The sequence below is a fragment of the Camelus dromedarius genome, chromosome 34, assembly GCF_036321535.1.
Source record: "Camelus dromedarius isolate mCamDro1 chromosome 34, mCamDro1.pat, whole genome shotgun sequence".
Lineage (NCBI taxonomy): Eukaryota > Metazoa > Chordata > Mammalia > Artiodactyla > Camelidae > Camelus > Camelus dromedarius.
Window position 1 is genome coordinate 6,261,177 of NC_087469.1, and position 17,759 is coordinate 6,278,935.

The 17,759-nt window shown below is 39.0% G+C and overlaps 1 protein-coding gene and 1 non-coding gene across 6 annotated transcripts in view; one reads left to right on the forward strand and one right to left on the reverse strand.

Moving 5' to 3' along the window:
- Positions 1–17,759, reverse strand: part of NXPE4 (neurexophilin and PC-esterase domain family member 4) — a 79,523-nt gene that overhangs the window by 10,609 nt on the left and 51,155 nt on the right. For 2 of the 5 annotated variants that reach the window (XM_010983314.3, XM_031443648.2), the window contains exon 1: positions 4,347–4,592. The exons of 1 other annotated variant lie outside the window; for it this stretch is intronic. In XM_010983314.3, the coding sequence (XP_010981616.2) occupies positions 4,347–4,577 (231 nt within the window). In that variant the 5' untranslated portion in view covers positions 4,578–4,592. Of the gene's footprint in view, positions 1–4,346; positions 4,593–4,628; positions 4,713–5,477; positions 5,583–17,759 lie in introns of those variants that run through there. 2 more of the 5 variants (XM_031443644.2, XM_031443654.2) reach the window with 2 other exon arrangements.
- LOC116150263 (U6 spliceosomal RNA) lies at positions 10,133–10,239 on the forward strand. The gene has a single exon (XR_004133979.1). It is a non-coding gene; the product is annotated as a U6 spliceosomal RNA (small nuclear RNA).

The following is a 17,759-nucleotide window of genomic DNA, read 5'->3' on the forward strand; positions in this document are numbered from 1 at the left end:
CAAAAAGAAACTTCTCTGGAGAGCACTGGAGAGCGACCACAAGCAGACAGACACTGGAGGAGAGTTGAAACTTGGAAGAAGGGACAACACTGGACTTACATTATAAAAAGTGCTAATTAAAGTTCTCCAAGCTAAAGTCAGATTACCCCAAAAAGAAACACAGATCTTCAGGAAGAAATGAACAATCACCAGAAATGGTAAGTATATGGATGAATATAAAATACTATGTGTTTATCTCCCAATTTCTTTAAAATGCATGTAATTATTTAAAAACTGTAATTTTATAATAATATGACAATGATAGCATAAAGAATGGGGTGGGGAATAAATGGAAATAAATGATTGAAAGGTTATTACAGATTAAGTGAATTAGCACAATATTAACTCTAAAAGTTAAGAATATGCATTGTAATCTCTAGAAAGATCACTTCAAAAAACAACTTAGAACTATAAAAATTATTGAGAAACTAAAAGGAAATAGTAAAAACAAAGCAAAACAAAACAAAATAAACCCTCAACCCCAAATAAGGCAGGAAAGGGGGAACAGAGGAATAAAACCAGAATGGCAAAACAGAAAACAAATGGCAAAATGATGGTCCTAAATCCACTTATATCAATAATTCCATTAAAAGTAAATAAACTAAATACTCCATCAAAAGGCAGAGATAAAACTCTTCCTAGGATTACATTAATGTTACCAAATGCAAAAGAAAATACTATTTTGAAAGAGTAGAGTTTGCATATTTTTAAGGATAGTATGTATAAATAAAATAATGTTTTACTATCAATGCATTCACTGGCATATCTTAATATTTTTGAAATAGTTAAAATATTTTGATATTAAAAGTTATGGTTTGGCATTAAAACTTACAGTTTTATCAAATTTTGGAAGAATTTTACTAAGTGAGTTTTCAATCAATGAATATTTGAGATAATTCATTTATAAAAAGGCAAAGCTGTTATATTTCCAGCTATGTAATACAGTCTAGGAAAAAAGTGTTTTATTAGAATGATATCTAATAAATGGATTTTTTAAAATTGAAGTATAGTCAGTTACAATGTGTCAGTTTCTGGGATACAGCCTCATGTCCCAATTATGCATATATATATATATATTCATTTTCATATTCTTTTTCATTAAGGTTATTACAAGATATTGAATATAGTTCCCTGCATTATACAGAAGAAATCTGTTTTTTAAATGGAGTGTTAAACAAAACTTTTTAAAAAGGCAGAGATAAAACAGCAAGAACCAACTATTTGCTATCTACAAGGAACGTAGTTTAAGTATAAAGATACTTGTAGGTTGAAAGTACATGGATAGAGAGCTGTGTACCACGTAAGAATAAAAAAGCTAATATTAATGTTAAAGTAGACTTCAAGCCAAAGAGTATCACCAGACATAAAGATGGACATTCCACAGAGATAAAAGGGTCAGTTTGTCTGAAGACATAGCAACCTTAACTGTATGTGCCTACACATACATCTATTTATATGTGAAACAAAAATTGACAGAACTAAAGGGAGAAACAGAAAAACCCACAATCATAATTAGAAACTGAAATCTCTCAGTAGTTGCTACAGGAACTAAATTAAAAAAATGAGGAAGGGCCTAGAGGATCTGAAAAATATTATCTCAGGAACATCTTTTAATCATTACAGTATGTTGTCAGATATTTTTATTGACTGATAGAAGAGGTACTAGGGATTCAGATATTTTTAAATTGCTACAACTTCACCTGAAAATTGTAAGTGACTTTCAGTATGGTAGAATATTATTCTGTGCACAGAATTTTTTGGTAGAAAAAAAACTGGAACATTCTGATTCAAGAAGGAGGACTAGGTATATTTTAGCTTTGCTTTCCCACCATAATAAAATCCTATAAAAGAAAGAAAAGAACTTTAAAAAATTTTTCTAATTATTCTGGGAAATAGGAAGAGATGCTTAAAGTAGACCAGGACTTATAAGCAATCTCCTGAAAAATGAAAGGCAGGTGAGATTAGATCAAGCAAGGAAATCATAGCTCTAAATGCATGTAGATGAGGATTCTGCAATCTATGGAAATCTCTCGAAGGACATCACCAATGTGGAGGGGGTTGATGAGAGGTGGTGAAGGGGAGCCCACGGGAGGACAAACCAGGAAGGTTGACACCTTCCCATTTCCCATCTGTGCCTGGGCCAGGCAGGAACCAGGACTTTTTACTCTGGTGTGAGTAAAAACTATGTATATTTAAGTGAGAGAGGTCAATAGGCCCTTTGTTCCTGGCAATGCCTAGACAAATAGGGAACATATATTGCCCCGCATCTTTTTGCATCTCTGCCACGAATGTGCTGGAGAAAACAGGCAATGGTGCTCCAGACTGGCCACCACAGAATCTCAAGTATAAGAGTGTACACAAAACCAAGAACTAGCAAATGTTTTCACGAAAGCCAACTCATGAGAGAGATGCATCAAGTTCAATAAAGAGAAGACACCGAAGGGAACAGAATTACTAGAAAAATCAAAACAGAATTTTAGAACCAGTATACTTTCTGTCCTCAGAAAGATGCTAGATGAGATTGTATCTATGAACTAATGAATCTTCAGAGATCTTGGAAAGTAAACTCTTACTGTTCAATATGTAAAAGTCAGCTACATTAACATGGATAGACCTAGAGATCATTATATTAAGTGAAGTTAAGTCAGACAGAGAAAGACAAATGTCATATGATGTCACTTATATGTGGAATCTCAAAAAAAAAAGATACAAATTTTATTTACAAACCAGAAATAGACTCACAGACATAGAAGACAAACTGTGGTTACCAGGGAGGAATGGCAGGGAGTGAGGGGAGGGAGAGGGGTAGATTAGGAGTTTGAGATTAATCGATACACATTACTATATATAAAATAGATAAACAACAAGGACCTACCATATAGCACAGGGAACTAGATTCAATTTCTTGTAATGAGCTGTAATGGAAAAGAATCTGAACTATATATATCATATAAATAACGTATAACTTATGTATAACCAAATATGTTTTATATATATACATATGTATACATATATATGTATAACCAAATCACATTGCTATATACCTGAAACTAACATTGTAAATAGACCATGCTTCAATAAAAAATAAGAATTATAAAAAAGTCAATTGCATTCCTCTATGCTGCAGTAAGCAATTAGGAAATTTATTTAAAAGGACACTATTTACAGTAGCAATCAAAAAATTATAAAGTACCTGGGTATCAATCTACCAAAAGATGTATAAGACCTGAATGCAAAAATTATACAATTTAGTGAAGCGTCTTGAAGAAGACCTATAAATGGACAGCTATTACATGTTGATAGACAGCAAAATAATACTATAAACATCAGTTTTCCTGATTCGATCTATATGGCTAATATAGATCTATATGGCATATAATTTAAGTAGAACTTTTCGTTACATTTGACAGGCTGAGTCTAAAACATGTAAGATAGTGAAGGTCCAAGATGGCTGAAAACCTGCTGAAGTAGATTAAGTAAGGGTAACTTGACCTACAAGTTTTCAAGACTAATTATGAAGCTCTGTTAATTATAGCCATGGGGCATTGATACAGGGAAGACAAATTGATCAATGGAATAGAACAAAGAGCCCAGGAAGGGACCTGTACTTATTAGAAGTTTTGATACACAACCAAAATGACATGATAATCAGCTTGGAAAGAAAGGGCTATAAAATAAAAAGAGCTGAGGAAGGTAGGGTATAGCTCAGTGGTAGAGCACGTGCCTAGCATGCATGAGGTCCTGGGTTCAATCCCCAGTAGCTCCATTAAATAAGTAAATAAATAAGTAAACCTAATTACCTTCCACCACCACCACCAAAAAGTAAAATAAAATAAAATAAAAGCTGAAAAAGTGGTTATCCATCTGGAAATAGAAGAAAGAGAGAGCAACAAAAATCCAGGTGTATCTCAGGGTGAAATGTCTAAAGCAACCTTTGAAACTTTAAGTAGAATATTTAGATAAATAATTGGATGTTGGAGTAGACAAGGGTTTATTAGTACTCAAAAAGCATTAACAGTAAAAAAAAAAATACACAGGTAAACATTATTACATAAACGTGAAAATATTCTGTTGTTCAGAAGTTCCTTATACAAAAGAAGAATGTATGTGTTCACACACACACACACAATATTATCCCCTCCCATGTTGCACAATGATGGCTATCAATTATGTTGGCTCTCAAAGTTTGCATAAGCTGTAGAAACTCTCCTAGCACAATCTATAGGTCTGTTTGGAATTTGCTAGAACAGGTAAAGGGTCAAATAAAAATAGACTTGTGTAAAACATAGGGAGCAAGCAATTCCTACCTCTGTGGAGTTTCGGAAAACTGTAAAAGTGATCCAGGAGGCTAATATAAGCAACAGTACCAACAGTGACTTATGATTTGTCATTCTCATTGTCATGATTAGGATCCTATAAGAGACAACACAAAAACAAGCACAAACACAAAACAAAACCAGAAAAGGAACGCAGAAATACTTGAAAAGTTTATCCTTCCTGATTCTTTTTGCCCTTAGATGAGTTACTCTGATAAACATTTGCCCATCCCTCCTCTTGTCTCCCCGCTGCCTTTGGTTATCAGCTCGTACCTTCAAGAGAAGCACTGTTTCCAGACACGCAGCCTTCCGTGGACTCTTAAATTGAGCAGCTAAGGGCCTGAAGGATGCAAGGTTGCTCCTGCTTTGTTGAAATTTCCAGGTTATATGCCAACTAACAGGTTTCCTGTTTTCTTTCCTTAAACACAAAGAGCTGTCGATACTGATCCTGATAAGCACATTATTCCGGGATCCTTTTGGGTTTTTTTTTCAGAGTTATCTTTTTTTTTTAATTGAGTTATAGTCAGTTTACAATGTTGTGTCAAATTCCAGTGTAGAGCACAATTTTTCAGTTATACATGAACATACACATATTCATTGTCTTATTCTTTTTCGCAGTGAGCTACCACCAGATCTTGTATATATTTCCCTGTGCTGTACAGTATAATCTTGTTTATCTATTCTACATATGCCTGTCAGTATCTACAAATTCCGAGACCCTTTTAATGTGACTTGATTTTACCAATTTCCTTTTTACTAATCTGTTCAAATGTCCCCCTTCCTTGTCTTACCAGCCTTCCTCGTACCTGTCAAGCTTGAAAAGATTTATTTTAAAATTCAGATTTCTTTCTTTCTTTAAACAATCTTTTTGGCTTTATCAGTGTTTTTCTTTGGTTACATTTTAATTTCTGTCTTGGTCCTGGAATTTCAAGGTTACCTTTTAACATCAGATTGCTTAAACGCTACCCTTCTAAAATTTTCCATCTCTCAAAATTTACTCTCCCTTAGAAGTACTTCCTACTCTAGATTCCCAGTTTACTCATGGACATTAGCAGTTTCTGCACCCAAGAATAAATGTTACCCTTTTCCCTGAGATGCCCAATTTTGTAGATATGTTCATACCTTTAGTGTATAGACATTGTTCAATCCCATACACAGGAACTACGGTGAGCTGGATGTTAAGGCTTTGCTCTGAAGCCACCAGTGTATTGCTGGAGTGTGTCTCCTCTGTGTCAAAACAAGCCACAAGTGTAAGTGTAAGTTACAGTCTGCACGCTTAAAGCTTAGATCCCCAACCTGCTTGTTTCAGGTAAGGTGAGTGTCAGGCCTGCTGGCTCCACCTTAGGGAGGTGCCTGGATTACAGGCAAAGTTGTCATTTCATGCAGCGGTGGAGAGGAGAAAATAAGTTCTTAGTGGATTAGATAATTTTAATGTTCTGAGACTTTTTAGTCTAATTTTAGTAAGTGTGCATTAAATACCTGACAAGACAAAGAGTGGATGAAGCTGGAAGTTTGAGTGAATAGCCACCCATAGGAAACTGAGCCGCCTAGTTTCCATCTGAGCCTTGTCATTAAGACCTAATTGCCAGGATTCAACTGCATATTCTATCGCATGTACTAAGCACTCAATAAAATTCGCTGAGTGAAACTGAAAGAACCTCAAATACCATGTAGGCAAGACAGCGCTACTGATTCGCTCTCAGACCAACAGAGTGACAGCTTGCAGTCATGGGTTGGAATCCAGCTGGGATTTGTATTCTTGACATGATAGAAATGATGCCAGAAAGAACAGGTCCCCAGGATGAAGGCACCGGCACCGACAGGAAGCGGTATCTGCCTACACTGTGGGTCCTGCCACGTTTCCACTTGTGTCGTCCAACCCAGGAAGTTGAATATCCTCAGACGTCACCTTCAATCCTTCCATTCATATGTATAAGCAAGAATGAAGACCTGTTTCACAAGGGTCTTTGTGTATTTTGATAATCCTTCCAATATCCCCGGTCATGCCCCAACTGGCCTTAACAATACTTCTTTATGTCTTTCCAACATGACTGTTGGAAAAGCTGCTGGAGGTGTGGTTTGGCTCCTCCTTGGACACTGGTACCAGCAACCATCCAAGTTCACAGCCGACTCTGAGACACATAGATTGATGGATTTTAATTTCCTTTGGTTATATCAGTATTGATATTTAATGTTACCCTTGGGTAGGCATAATAGATGTGCTTGACTTAAAGAACTGGGATTACAGAGGAGAGTTTAAATGATTTTTCCCGGTCATCTAATGAGCTCTGAAACAGAGCTGAGACCAGGGTGCTTGCTCAGAATCCTGGTGTGAGCACATATATGTGCTGTCTTTGCAGTTACTGTGCGCTTTCCTTATCATCTTGGCCTGAGTAGTTAGTTTCCTCTCCCCTACATTTATGGGTCTAAATGAGGGATCGGAACATGAGAGCTCAGTCAGAGGTGGGAGCATGGAGCCATGAGTTTACACAATAAAGTATAACTAAAGTATAACCCAGGAGATCATCAGTTCTTTGTGGGAGTTGCTGAGGGGCGGTGAGTAGAGTAAAAGCGTCTTACCTTGGCCCATGTCTAAACGAGCCCAAGCGAAACGGGCAGACTGTCAGCATGAGGCAAAGCAAAGCGGTTACCCAGGGAGCGCACAGTGGGGACTGAGCCACAAGCTCGGGAAATGGCGGCCGTGGCCTCAGGGATCAAACAAGAAGCACCCCATTGCCGAGAAGGCGGCACTGCGCGGTAGGAAGTCTTGTGTCCACGGGCTCTGAGTACAAGGAGAGGGTCCTTGTGCCTGCAAGGATGGGGGAAGAGGCAATAGCAAAAAGTCTCAAGGTTCCAGCAGTGGGAACTTGGCATGAGACCCTATGTCACTAATATAACGAAGACGGACACTGGCCGTTGCAGCTCAGCCATGCTGATGGAGGAAGAAGGTCAAGGCTGAGGCAGGCACATGGGTAGACGGCTCACCATGGGCTCAGATTGACGAGTAACAGCCTCTGTGCCATTTTCAGGTATACTATGGGGAAGCACATGAAGTTTACAATGACTGCCATGTCTACAGCCCTCTTTGGAAAAGGTGGTGAAACTGGTATAAAGCTGCTTCGGGTGGGGCAGGGGTGTAGCTCAGAATGGTAGAGTGCGTGCTTAGCATGCACGAGGTCCTGGGTTCAATCCCTAGTACCTCCATTAAAAAATAAAATAACAATAATAAATAATAATAAATAAATAAGTAGACCTAATGACTCCCCCCCACCACCAAAAAAGTTGCTTCATCATGTCTAAGTCATTTTTAACAGGGATGGGCACCTCTTTCAAAGGCAATAGGTTGGGAACCTGACAGGAGAACACTGCCAAATATGGGTGCTCCCTTTCAATGGTGACTGGCTACCACTCAGATCTCCTATTTGTTGGAGTTTGAAAGAGATGCATGCACGTGGAGAGGTGAGGGACCCCCAGATCGAATAACAACGGCTAATATTTATTGAGGACTTGTTATAGGCCAGGTGCTGTCCCTGTGTGTTTACGCACTCAACCCCACTGAACCCTCCGAACTACACTGTGAGGTCGTCACCATTTTCAGATGAGGATGACGAGGCACCAGACATTTAAATATAAACTGAGTTCACAAAATCAGTACATAGAAGAGGCAGGCCAGAAGCCACATTTCCAGAGGCACAGTTTTATCCACTCCAAGGTACTGCCAGCAGGCTTGAGACAGGAGAGGACAGGCAGTGGCTGGAGCCCAAAGCAGAGAGTCAGAGGGTAGAGACAGCAGAAGTAGGAGGAGCAGAGACAGAAGGTCACTCACTGGTGGTGCACAGCCAAAACCCAGCCTGCCGCGGAGGTGGGACCAAGCCCACTCCCAGGGCCGCATCCTGTTCTAAAGGCCCCTCCAGTTAAGTTCTCAGCAACGCTTTCAGTCCCTGTGAGGCACTGGGGCCCGTTGGGGGTCTGGGAGGAAGACTTTTATCTCACCCTTAAAATTCTTAGGCAGGATTCGATTACTAAAATGTGAGAAAAATGTTAAAATTACATGAAACAAGCTACACATACTGCAAACACAAGTCATTCCCATTTTATTCACTGGCGGCAGAAAACAGCACGTTTTCCATAATGAAAAATAAAACACAGGAAAGCCGTGAGCTTCTTTCTCAAAAGCCCTTGACTTTGATACTTCAGTGTCCAGGGATCGTCGGGCTTAAGTAAATGAACATGTTTGTTTCCAACAGTTACGTGTTTCGTTTCCTGAACAATTTTGTTGGATTTGCACAGCCCGAACAGGAGACAGTGCACATCTGCCATCTAGTCAATTTTTGACCAAATGTTGAGTAACAGGTTTGCCTGGCTAAGACTTTACTTCCCAGATAGGTGAGGAGAAACTTACGTTAAAAATCTGCAATCAGTCTTGCCCTTCAGGGGTGGCCGGAACTCTTCCACTACCCATGACCCTTTTAGTTATATGATTGTAAAGCAAGTGTATGCCTAGTTTTTTCTTATTAAAAAAAATGTGAAGGAAGTGGAGCAGCTTAAATACAGACATCTCAGATTCCATTTCTTAATATAAATAGACCCACTGTCAAGGTACATCACTTCTCTGCATTACAACACTGCAGGAATAATTGTAATACTCAAGATCTGCTGGTGAATCCCAAAATCCCTGGGTGAAAGTTTGAGGAGGAACCAGGATATCCTTCCACCAATACGTTTGTTCATTTCAAAGTGAAAAATAGTAACTTTACAGTGGAGAAAATCAGCAGGCACCAGCTTACCCATGTGGTCAAGGTTATTATCAGCAGCAATAAGATACATCTCTTTTCGTGATGTTGTGCTGAGGAGGGCATGCACTTCCGTGGTATTCTTGACAAAAATGCACGACCCTAATCTAATTATAAGAAAAGATTGCATAGGACAAGATTAGTGAGGACAATAACTCACTAATATTCGTCAAAAGTAGCATGATCATGAAAATGCACGACTAAAGCAGCTCTCAGAGACTGGATGAGATGAAGGAGACGTGATGGCTAAAGGCGATGTGGGGTCCTTAAACTGGGTTCTGGAACAGAAAAGGGCATTTGTGGAAATGCTGATTAAACTCAAACTCTGTAGTTTGGTTACAAGCCCCTAATATACCAATGCTAACTTCCTGCATTGTGAGCATTGTACAGTGGTTACAGCAGGTATTATCATCCAGTGAAGCTGGCTGAAAGGTATATGAGAACTCTTTGTGCTATTTCTGAAACTTTTCTGTAGCCCTAAAATTATTTCAAAATAAAAAGTTAAAAGCCTTTCTCAAGTGGAGAAAATAACCTCTCTCTCCACGAGAGGATTCATTTTCCCCCATATTATTTACTATATAAATTACCAAATAGTCCATCATGTTACGTGTTAGATGGCTGCTGGCACTTCTGTCATTTCATGTTGCCATCAATACCTGGTATATTTCTGGGCTCTTCATCCTCATTGGTCTATTTTTTATCTTTAAGTGTTACACTTTTTTTTGGTTTTATTTTCCTTTTTTAAACACAGCTTTGTATATCTACTTAACTGCTGGTGTAAATTTCCTTTGGTTGCTCTGATTTTTCAAAATTAGCTTTCCATGTCCCCCTTTCCCCCATATATTGTCAATAATCAGTGTTCCCATGAGGTGGCAAGATAGGATACTAACAGGGGATGCTGATTCCCTCACTTGAGCCAATCCTGGAGGCGCCACAGGAGTGAGAAGAGGTGGAGTCGTTCAAGTATTAATAAAAACTGTGAGAGTGCTCACTTGGGCAGCACAGATACTAAAATTGGAATGATACAGAGAAGATTAGCACGGCCCCTGCGCAAGGATGACACACAAATTTGTGAAGGATTCTTTATTTTTTGTGAACTGACTATACTTCAATAAAAAATATATATGAAAATTAAATTACATTTAAAAACTGTGAGAAATCCCTAGGAAGTCCAAGATGATTGGGTTCTGATATGCCTGATGGAGGTGAGGGTTTAGGAAGAGGGAGCCAACCTAGGGCAGGAAGCCATGGACAGGATAAAGACTGAAACAAGCATTCTGAGTCCTGTCAATCTCCTTACAATGCCCTGGTTAGAACCCTAGTTGCCCCCTTGCTACTGTAGGGTGGGGAAATAGGAGCATCTTCCAGCTCCTAACTGCAGGCACTATGGTAGCATCTGACACCACTAGAAGACCCTGGCGGTAGAGAGGAGAAACCTACTTGTGCAAATAAATAACCAAGTCCTAAACTTTAGCCTCTCCCCTATCATTGCCCCTAGGGGCACTGCTGTCATTTTGTTTGGGACATTACTTCATCATGTGGGATTTTTCTATGCTTTATAGCATGCTTGTTGTCCCCAGCCCCTTGCCCTGAGTGCCCTGAGTGTCATTAGAGCAACCCCCAAATTTCCCTCATGTATTTCCAAATCCCTCCTCTGGTTGAGCACCTCTGGTTCAGATGACTAGATCACAAGAGGTTGACAGCTCTGGGGGAAGCTGTGCTTGGGTGGAGGTACAGAAAAGTCACTCAGAAATAGGTATATGAGTAACAGAATAGGCTGTTGAGGACACATCAAAACAGGCTCTTAGCACTAAAGAACCCGTCTAAGAATCTCTGTAAATTCACTACCAAGGGCACAAGCTGGCTTGGAATTTGGCCTATTCTCCTAGGAAGACATTGCCATTGATAGCTGGTAACCCCAGGACATATGACCTCACATGAAAAATTAATGGGACCCTGAAGAATTGCAGTCACTATATAAAAAAGGAAAAAAGGAATGGGCCACATAGAGCAAGAATTAGAATTAAGCATAATAAATACCATTAGAGAGAGAAAGAAGAGATACTGATTGCCTGATTGTAAGGCAGAAACGAGCGGTCAAAAGGGAGAACTAGTTGAAGATTCTTGGCCTAAAATATATAATAACTGAAATAAATGATAGTTGAGTGCAAGAGTAGAATGTATACAAAAACCAGATTAGTAAACTGAACGATCAGATTGAGGAACTCTCCAGAAATCATCAAGAAGGAGTTGGAATAACGTGGAAGATAAGTTAAAAGATTTGGAGGGAAGAAATTAAATGTCAGTATCTACATTTAACAAGAATCCCAGAAAAATAGGGTAGAAACCAAGGGAACAAGCAGAGATACTACATTATTTTCAAATATGTGTGAATGTGAAAAACAGATCATATACTGGGTCACAAGGGGAAATCTCAACAACTTTTAATTCATCACCTAGATGTAAAACGCAGAATATCTATTTAAGATTAGTTCAAAAATGTTTTCTCATCAGTTATGTGATAAATAATTTGAAATGCTGATATTTTTCCTCCAACAAGCTCTCTGACAGAATGTTATGGTTGTACGCTCATCACGTCTTGATGGTCTGTTCACAAAAAAGGGAATGGCCTGAACTTGTTCAAAGTTTAAAAATTTTATGGGGCAGAGTAATGATGTTTATCTTATCGGTAGTCATACTTAACTGGGGATTTTATCAGTACTTAATATATCAATTCTAAAAATAAAGGGGTTTGTAAGTCTGAAGATTCAAAGCATGGAAAGACACATGTACATTTTAAAGTGTTTTGTCAACTTCTCTGAAGCCCACATACTTAACATCGAGTGTTAGGAGGATAGGACATGGAGAACCAGAACTGATTGATATGAGTCAGGGTAGGTGGGAAGTTGTTTGGCATGTTAGAAAGAATTTATAATTCTGCGTGTGTAGGTGGCAAAGTCAAAGTTAGGATCCAGGGACTCAGGAGGGCTGAATATCAAATTTAGAAGCTCCTCCTTGGAATGTCTCCTCCTAACTAAAGCTACCATTTACTGGACATGGACAATGCACTAGGACCTTTACTTGCACCAAAACATATATCTTCATGACAAACCTCTGTGAGGTTATTATTATTCTCATTTTACAGGAAAAGGGACTAAGATAGTGGCAGAGGCAGGAATTGAATTTACATCTTTCTGATTCCAGTGTTGCTAGTCTGTTCCACACTATCCTGCATCTTGTGAGTAACTGCTCAGTGTTCAGTCTTTTTAGCCTTACTGCACAGTCCCTGAAGATTCTTTCCACAGCTTTGAACAACGATGCTGTTCTTTGCACTGGCCCTATCTCTTTTCTTTGTGATTTGTGCTATCTTCTAGACATCAGAGAGGACTGGCTCTCTCTCTAAAACCTGTCTGACAAGTTCTTTGCTTTTTTGAAAGGTATACACTTTTCTCCCCTGTAGTTGATTCATTCCTCTTTACAAGATCATCTCCCTGATACACATCACCATTTTTAGTTTTAAAACATTTTTTGCTGGCCTAAAGCTGATGTCAGGGTCTTCTTCTGTACATTGAAAACCCCATGTTTCCATAATTATCCTTAATTGGGGGATGAGGACTTTTCTCCCTAAAAAAAAAATTTGATTATTATTATCAAGATTTAAAAGGTGTATCCCCAGATCAGTTCTGATTTGTTTTAAAATGTATTCTATGGACTCTCAAACAAAAATAGTATTTTTTTCCCAGAAATGGTAATATGCTGTAAGTGAAATTCGCTGGACTGGAGTTTAAAAGATCTGTTCTATCCAAAGTCCATCGCTTAAACAACTATATAGCCTTCAGTAAATCATATAACTTTCATTTCTTCATCTGAAGAATCAGAGACAGTTTGGCCAAATGGCTTCTAAAGAGGTCTTCAAGACCCAAGTCTCACTCTAGATTGGGACAGAATGAATGCATATGAGAAATTTTCATTAGCCACAATGCCAACTTGTCTTGGAATGCTTTCTTAATGTATCTGTGGTTTTTTTGTATTTACAGCCTTTGTTTGAACTGAACTTGTGTTCAGTCATGATGAACAAAATTATCAAAGGAAAAACAAACACCACCCCCCATTTACAATATACCTCCCTCTATAAAAAATATATAAAACACATACTATCACACATATCACACCCACCCTGTAATGTAAATCCTGCCAATTTTTTTTTCTTTCTGATAACGCAAGTTCCTGATTTAAGTTTTGATCCCCAGGGTAACCACTTCAAAGATGGCTATCTCGAATAAACACATCGCTAGCCACAGGGCTAGACAAAGAACCAGGTGGCTTCCCCCTACAGAGGCACCTTTGTTTTTGAGATCTTGGGTGATTTTGATTACTGACTATTTGGGTCACTTGTTTTTTTTCTCTTTTTGTGCTTCAAATTCCTGCTCTTACGTTTTAAATTTACCAATAATGCAGCCACTATGGAGAACACTATGGAGGTTTCTTAAAAAACTAAAAAAAGAGCTACCATATGATCTAGCAATCCACTCCTGGGCATATATCTGGAGAAAACTCCAATTTGAAAAGATTCATGCACCCCAAATGTTCACAGCAGCACTATTTACAATAGCCAAGACATGGAAGCAACCTAAGTGTCTGTTGACAGATGAGTGGATAAAGAAGATGCAGTATATACATATAATGGGATACTACTCAGCCATAAAAACAGATGAAATAATGTTATTTGCAGCAACATGGATGGACCTAGAATGATCATACTAAGTGAAGTAAATCAGACAAAGAAACACAAATATCATACGATATCACTTTTATGTGGAATCTTAAACAAAATGACACAAATGAACTTATTTACGAAATAGAAAGAGACTCACAGACATAGAAAACAAACTTACAGTTATTAGGGGGGGAAGGGGGAGGGAGGGATAAATTGGGAGTTTGGGATTGGCAGATACAAACTACTATGTACAGGATAGATAAACATCAAGGTCCTACTGTATAGCACAGGGAACTGTATTCAATGGCTCTCAGTAACCTATAATAAAAAAGAATATATATATAAAACTGAATCACTGTGCTGTACACCAGAAACTAATGCAATCACCTGTATATCAATTAAAAAATGGGGAAAATTTTACTTATAAAGGGTGGACCTATGAAGCACTAGGCCCACACCCTCAACCTCAATAAAAGCAGAAACTCAGCCCTCCCTACTCCTCCTGTGACCTCATGGCCCTAGGTTTGCCATATAATTTCCAGGTCCTACAAGGTATTAACCTTTATTTTTTCAAAGTTTCCTGGTGTTTATTGCTGAAGGGTGTCTTGCAATTATAATAAGAACCACTAGGGCCCGTCCACAACGTTGGCTGTTGATAGGCTGAGACAGACACAAAAGACACCCATATGTACATCCCTCAGACGCACAAATGCAGTGTTGGACATTAAAGAACATCTGAGCTCCCCACCGCTAAAGTCTGTACATGTTTGTCTTAGTCCACTTGAGTTGCTATAACAAATCACCATGGACTGGGCAGCTTATAAAGAACATATTTTAATTCTACATTTCTGGAGTCTGGAAATCTAATATCGAGGTGCCAGCATGGTTGGGTTCTGATGGGCTGCAGACTGCTGACTCTGGCTGAGTCCTCACATGGCAGAAAGAGGGCAAGACAGCTCTCTGGGGTCCCTTTCATGAGGGCACTAATCTCATCATGAGGGTTCCACTTTCACGACCTAATCTCCTTTCAAAGGCCCCATCTCTTAATATATTCACACTGAGGGTTAGAACTTCAACATATGGATTTAGGAGGGGAGACACACATTCAGTCCATAACAAGAGTCATTCTTTCATTAATTCAACAAAATTTTATTGAGAATCTACTATATGCTGGGTGCTGTTCGACCTGTGCTTTGAGAACCCTATGGTCCATTGAGTCATCTAAGTACCCACAGCTATTTTCATGAAGGTCCAGATTCTAACATTTTTTTTTTAATGGAGATACTGGGGATTGAACCCAGGACCTCATGCATGCTAAGCATGTGTTCTACCACTGAGCTATTACCCACCCCCTCAGATTCTGATTGACAGAGAGTAATGGAACTAGTTTTGCTCTTCTAAAACCTGAAAAAAAATCTTTCTGAATTTTTCTAATTTCATTCTATTCACTTTACAAGTCAGAAGACCTAGAAACAGAGCAGCAGAGTGAAGGTAAAAGGAGAAAGTGTTTTTTAATTAACCTAATTATAATTAATAACTAGACAAGCTTCTCCTAAAACATTGATTTGAAGCATCACTTTGAAGTGACAGATTTTTAAGTATTTATTCAGTTGGAAGCCATTCATTCATTAATTAAAACAAGCTACATCTCACTCACTATGCTGGATTTAAAGTACTGTCTATAAATTCTTTGATATGCTTCTCTTCGAGAAGTGGAGACTACCTGATTCTCCACCTCTTGAGTGGGGCTGAACTTGACTTCTTTGTAACAAATATAACTTGGTGGAAGTGATAGTATGATTAGATCATACAAAACATCATGGTTTCCACCTTGCTTTCTCTCTTGGATTCCTTGCTTTGTGGGGAGCCAGCTGCCATGTCATGAGGACACTCAAGCAGTTTCACATGGTGAGGACCCAAGGCCTCTTGCTAACAGAAAGTGAAGAATTGAGGCCTCCTGACAGGAGCCATATGAATAAACCATCTTAGGAGTAGATCTAACCCCAGTCAAGCCTTCAGATGATGATTGCATCTCCAGCTGCCATCTTGACAGCAACCTCACAAGAGACCTTGAGCTAGAACCACTCTAAGTCACTCCTGAATTCTTAACCGCACAAACCAAGATAATAAACGTTTATGGATTTAAGCCACTAAATTACACAGCAATGGATAACTAAAGCACAGAGGCCATGGGAATGAAAGACACAGTTCCTGACTTTAGGTCATAAACAAAAAGAGGTAAATGCACACATTGTGATAAGTTCTATGACAGAAGTGAGATTGATGTCCTATGGGGACACAAAGAATGGGCTCCAGCCTTGACTAGGGAGAAGGGTATCCAGGAAGTCTTCTTAGAAATGACATTTGAGGTAAATTTAGGCAGATGGACAGTGTGCCTGTTACTACACTATTGTCCCCAACTCCAAACCAACTTTCTATATTCTGCTTTGTGATGCTAGGGCTGGGACTTCGCAAACCCCAGTGGGGTGGGTCCCTGCTAGGACACTAGAGAGAGACTTCAAGACTGAAAGAAGACAGGGACTGTTCCTTCCTGTCTGCTTCCTGTTCCTGCCAGTGAAGACCCATAAACTGCCTTTCATTCTGGCAATGGTATTTAGTTTCTTTTGGCTCTTCAAGAGTTATTCTTTACTGTCCTCTCCTCAGACTTTCAACATCCACTGGGGTAGTACCCACTTCTTAGTTTCTCTTACTTCCCTGAGCCCCTCCTTAAAGCTTGTGGGTTTTGATAACCCCACCTCCTCCTTCTGCTCCCCCTGCCCTGGGGTGGTGGCTGCTTCTGGCGGTTACTGTCTCACGTAGCTCACTGTTCTTCCCCTCTGGCTCTTTGAAATATCTGTTTAACTTATTCTCCAATGTAACTTCTCTCTGTTGAAATATCTAGTGTATGGTTTCTGTTTTCTTGAGTGGACCCTGATTGATATAGGTAGGAATTAAGCAAGTGAAAGAGAGTGAAGGGTACCCCAGAGGGAAGAATGAGGAAGGGCACAGCCATGAAGGCATGAATGAACACGAGGTAATTTAGAGCCTGGTCAGACACAGAAGACAAGTGGGGAAAGGAGCAAGTTAGAAAGATAACGGGTGTGGATAGGGACTGTGACTATATATTTTTCTTTATAAAATATCCATAAGTACTTTGTTAATCTTTAATGGAAATAACAAGGTCCTACTGTATAGAACAGGATACCTTGTAATATCCTAGAGTGAAAAAGAATATGAAAAGGACTATATACATTTATAACTGAATCACTGTGCTGTACACCAGAAACTAACACAACATTGTAAATCAACAATACTTCAGTTAAAAAAATAAAACTGCTATTAACATCTATGTGAAAAAAATCCTTTAATGGACACTGTAAGTATAAAAACAGACTACTAGTGCATGACTTGTGGAATGGGAGAATTTGAACCTTGGCAAATCCTTCCGCCTAAAACCAACTGAACTAAATTATCCAAAACAACCATTTCAGAACTCTGGAAGTTAACCAAATGCATACAACAAATAGAAAAGAATTTGTCTGAGAAAAACTTCTGAACCTTGATAAGAAGAGTGGCATCTCTGACGTTTTAGCTCATCCGATTCCCAGCTCCACGAAGCAGCAGCTGGAAGGGCTGGGCTCGTTTAAAGCTGCACAGAAAAGCTCAGGGCTGACTTTGAAAACAGTAATAATCCAGAGACAAGTTTCAGAACAGTGGTTTGAGGAGCAACATGGTCCCTCTTTCCAGTGAAACAACCAGAACTGGTGAAAATTCTAAAATAAACAAAGATTTAAAGTCTCCAGACATTATACTAACTTATCCTAAGAGCATACAGCAAATTAACAAACATGTTTAAAAGAAAATCTACTAGCTCTCAGTAAGAACAGCAATAGT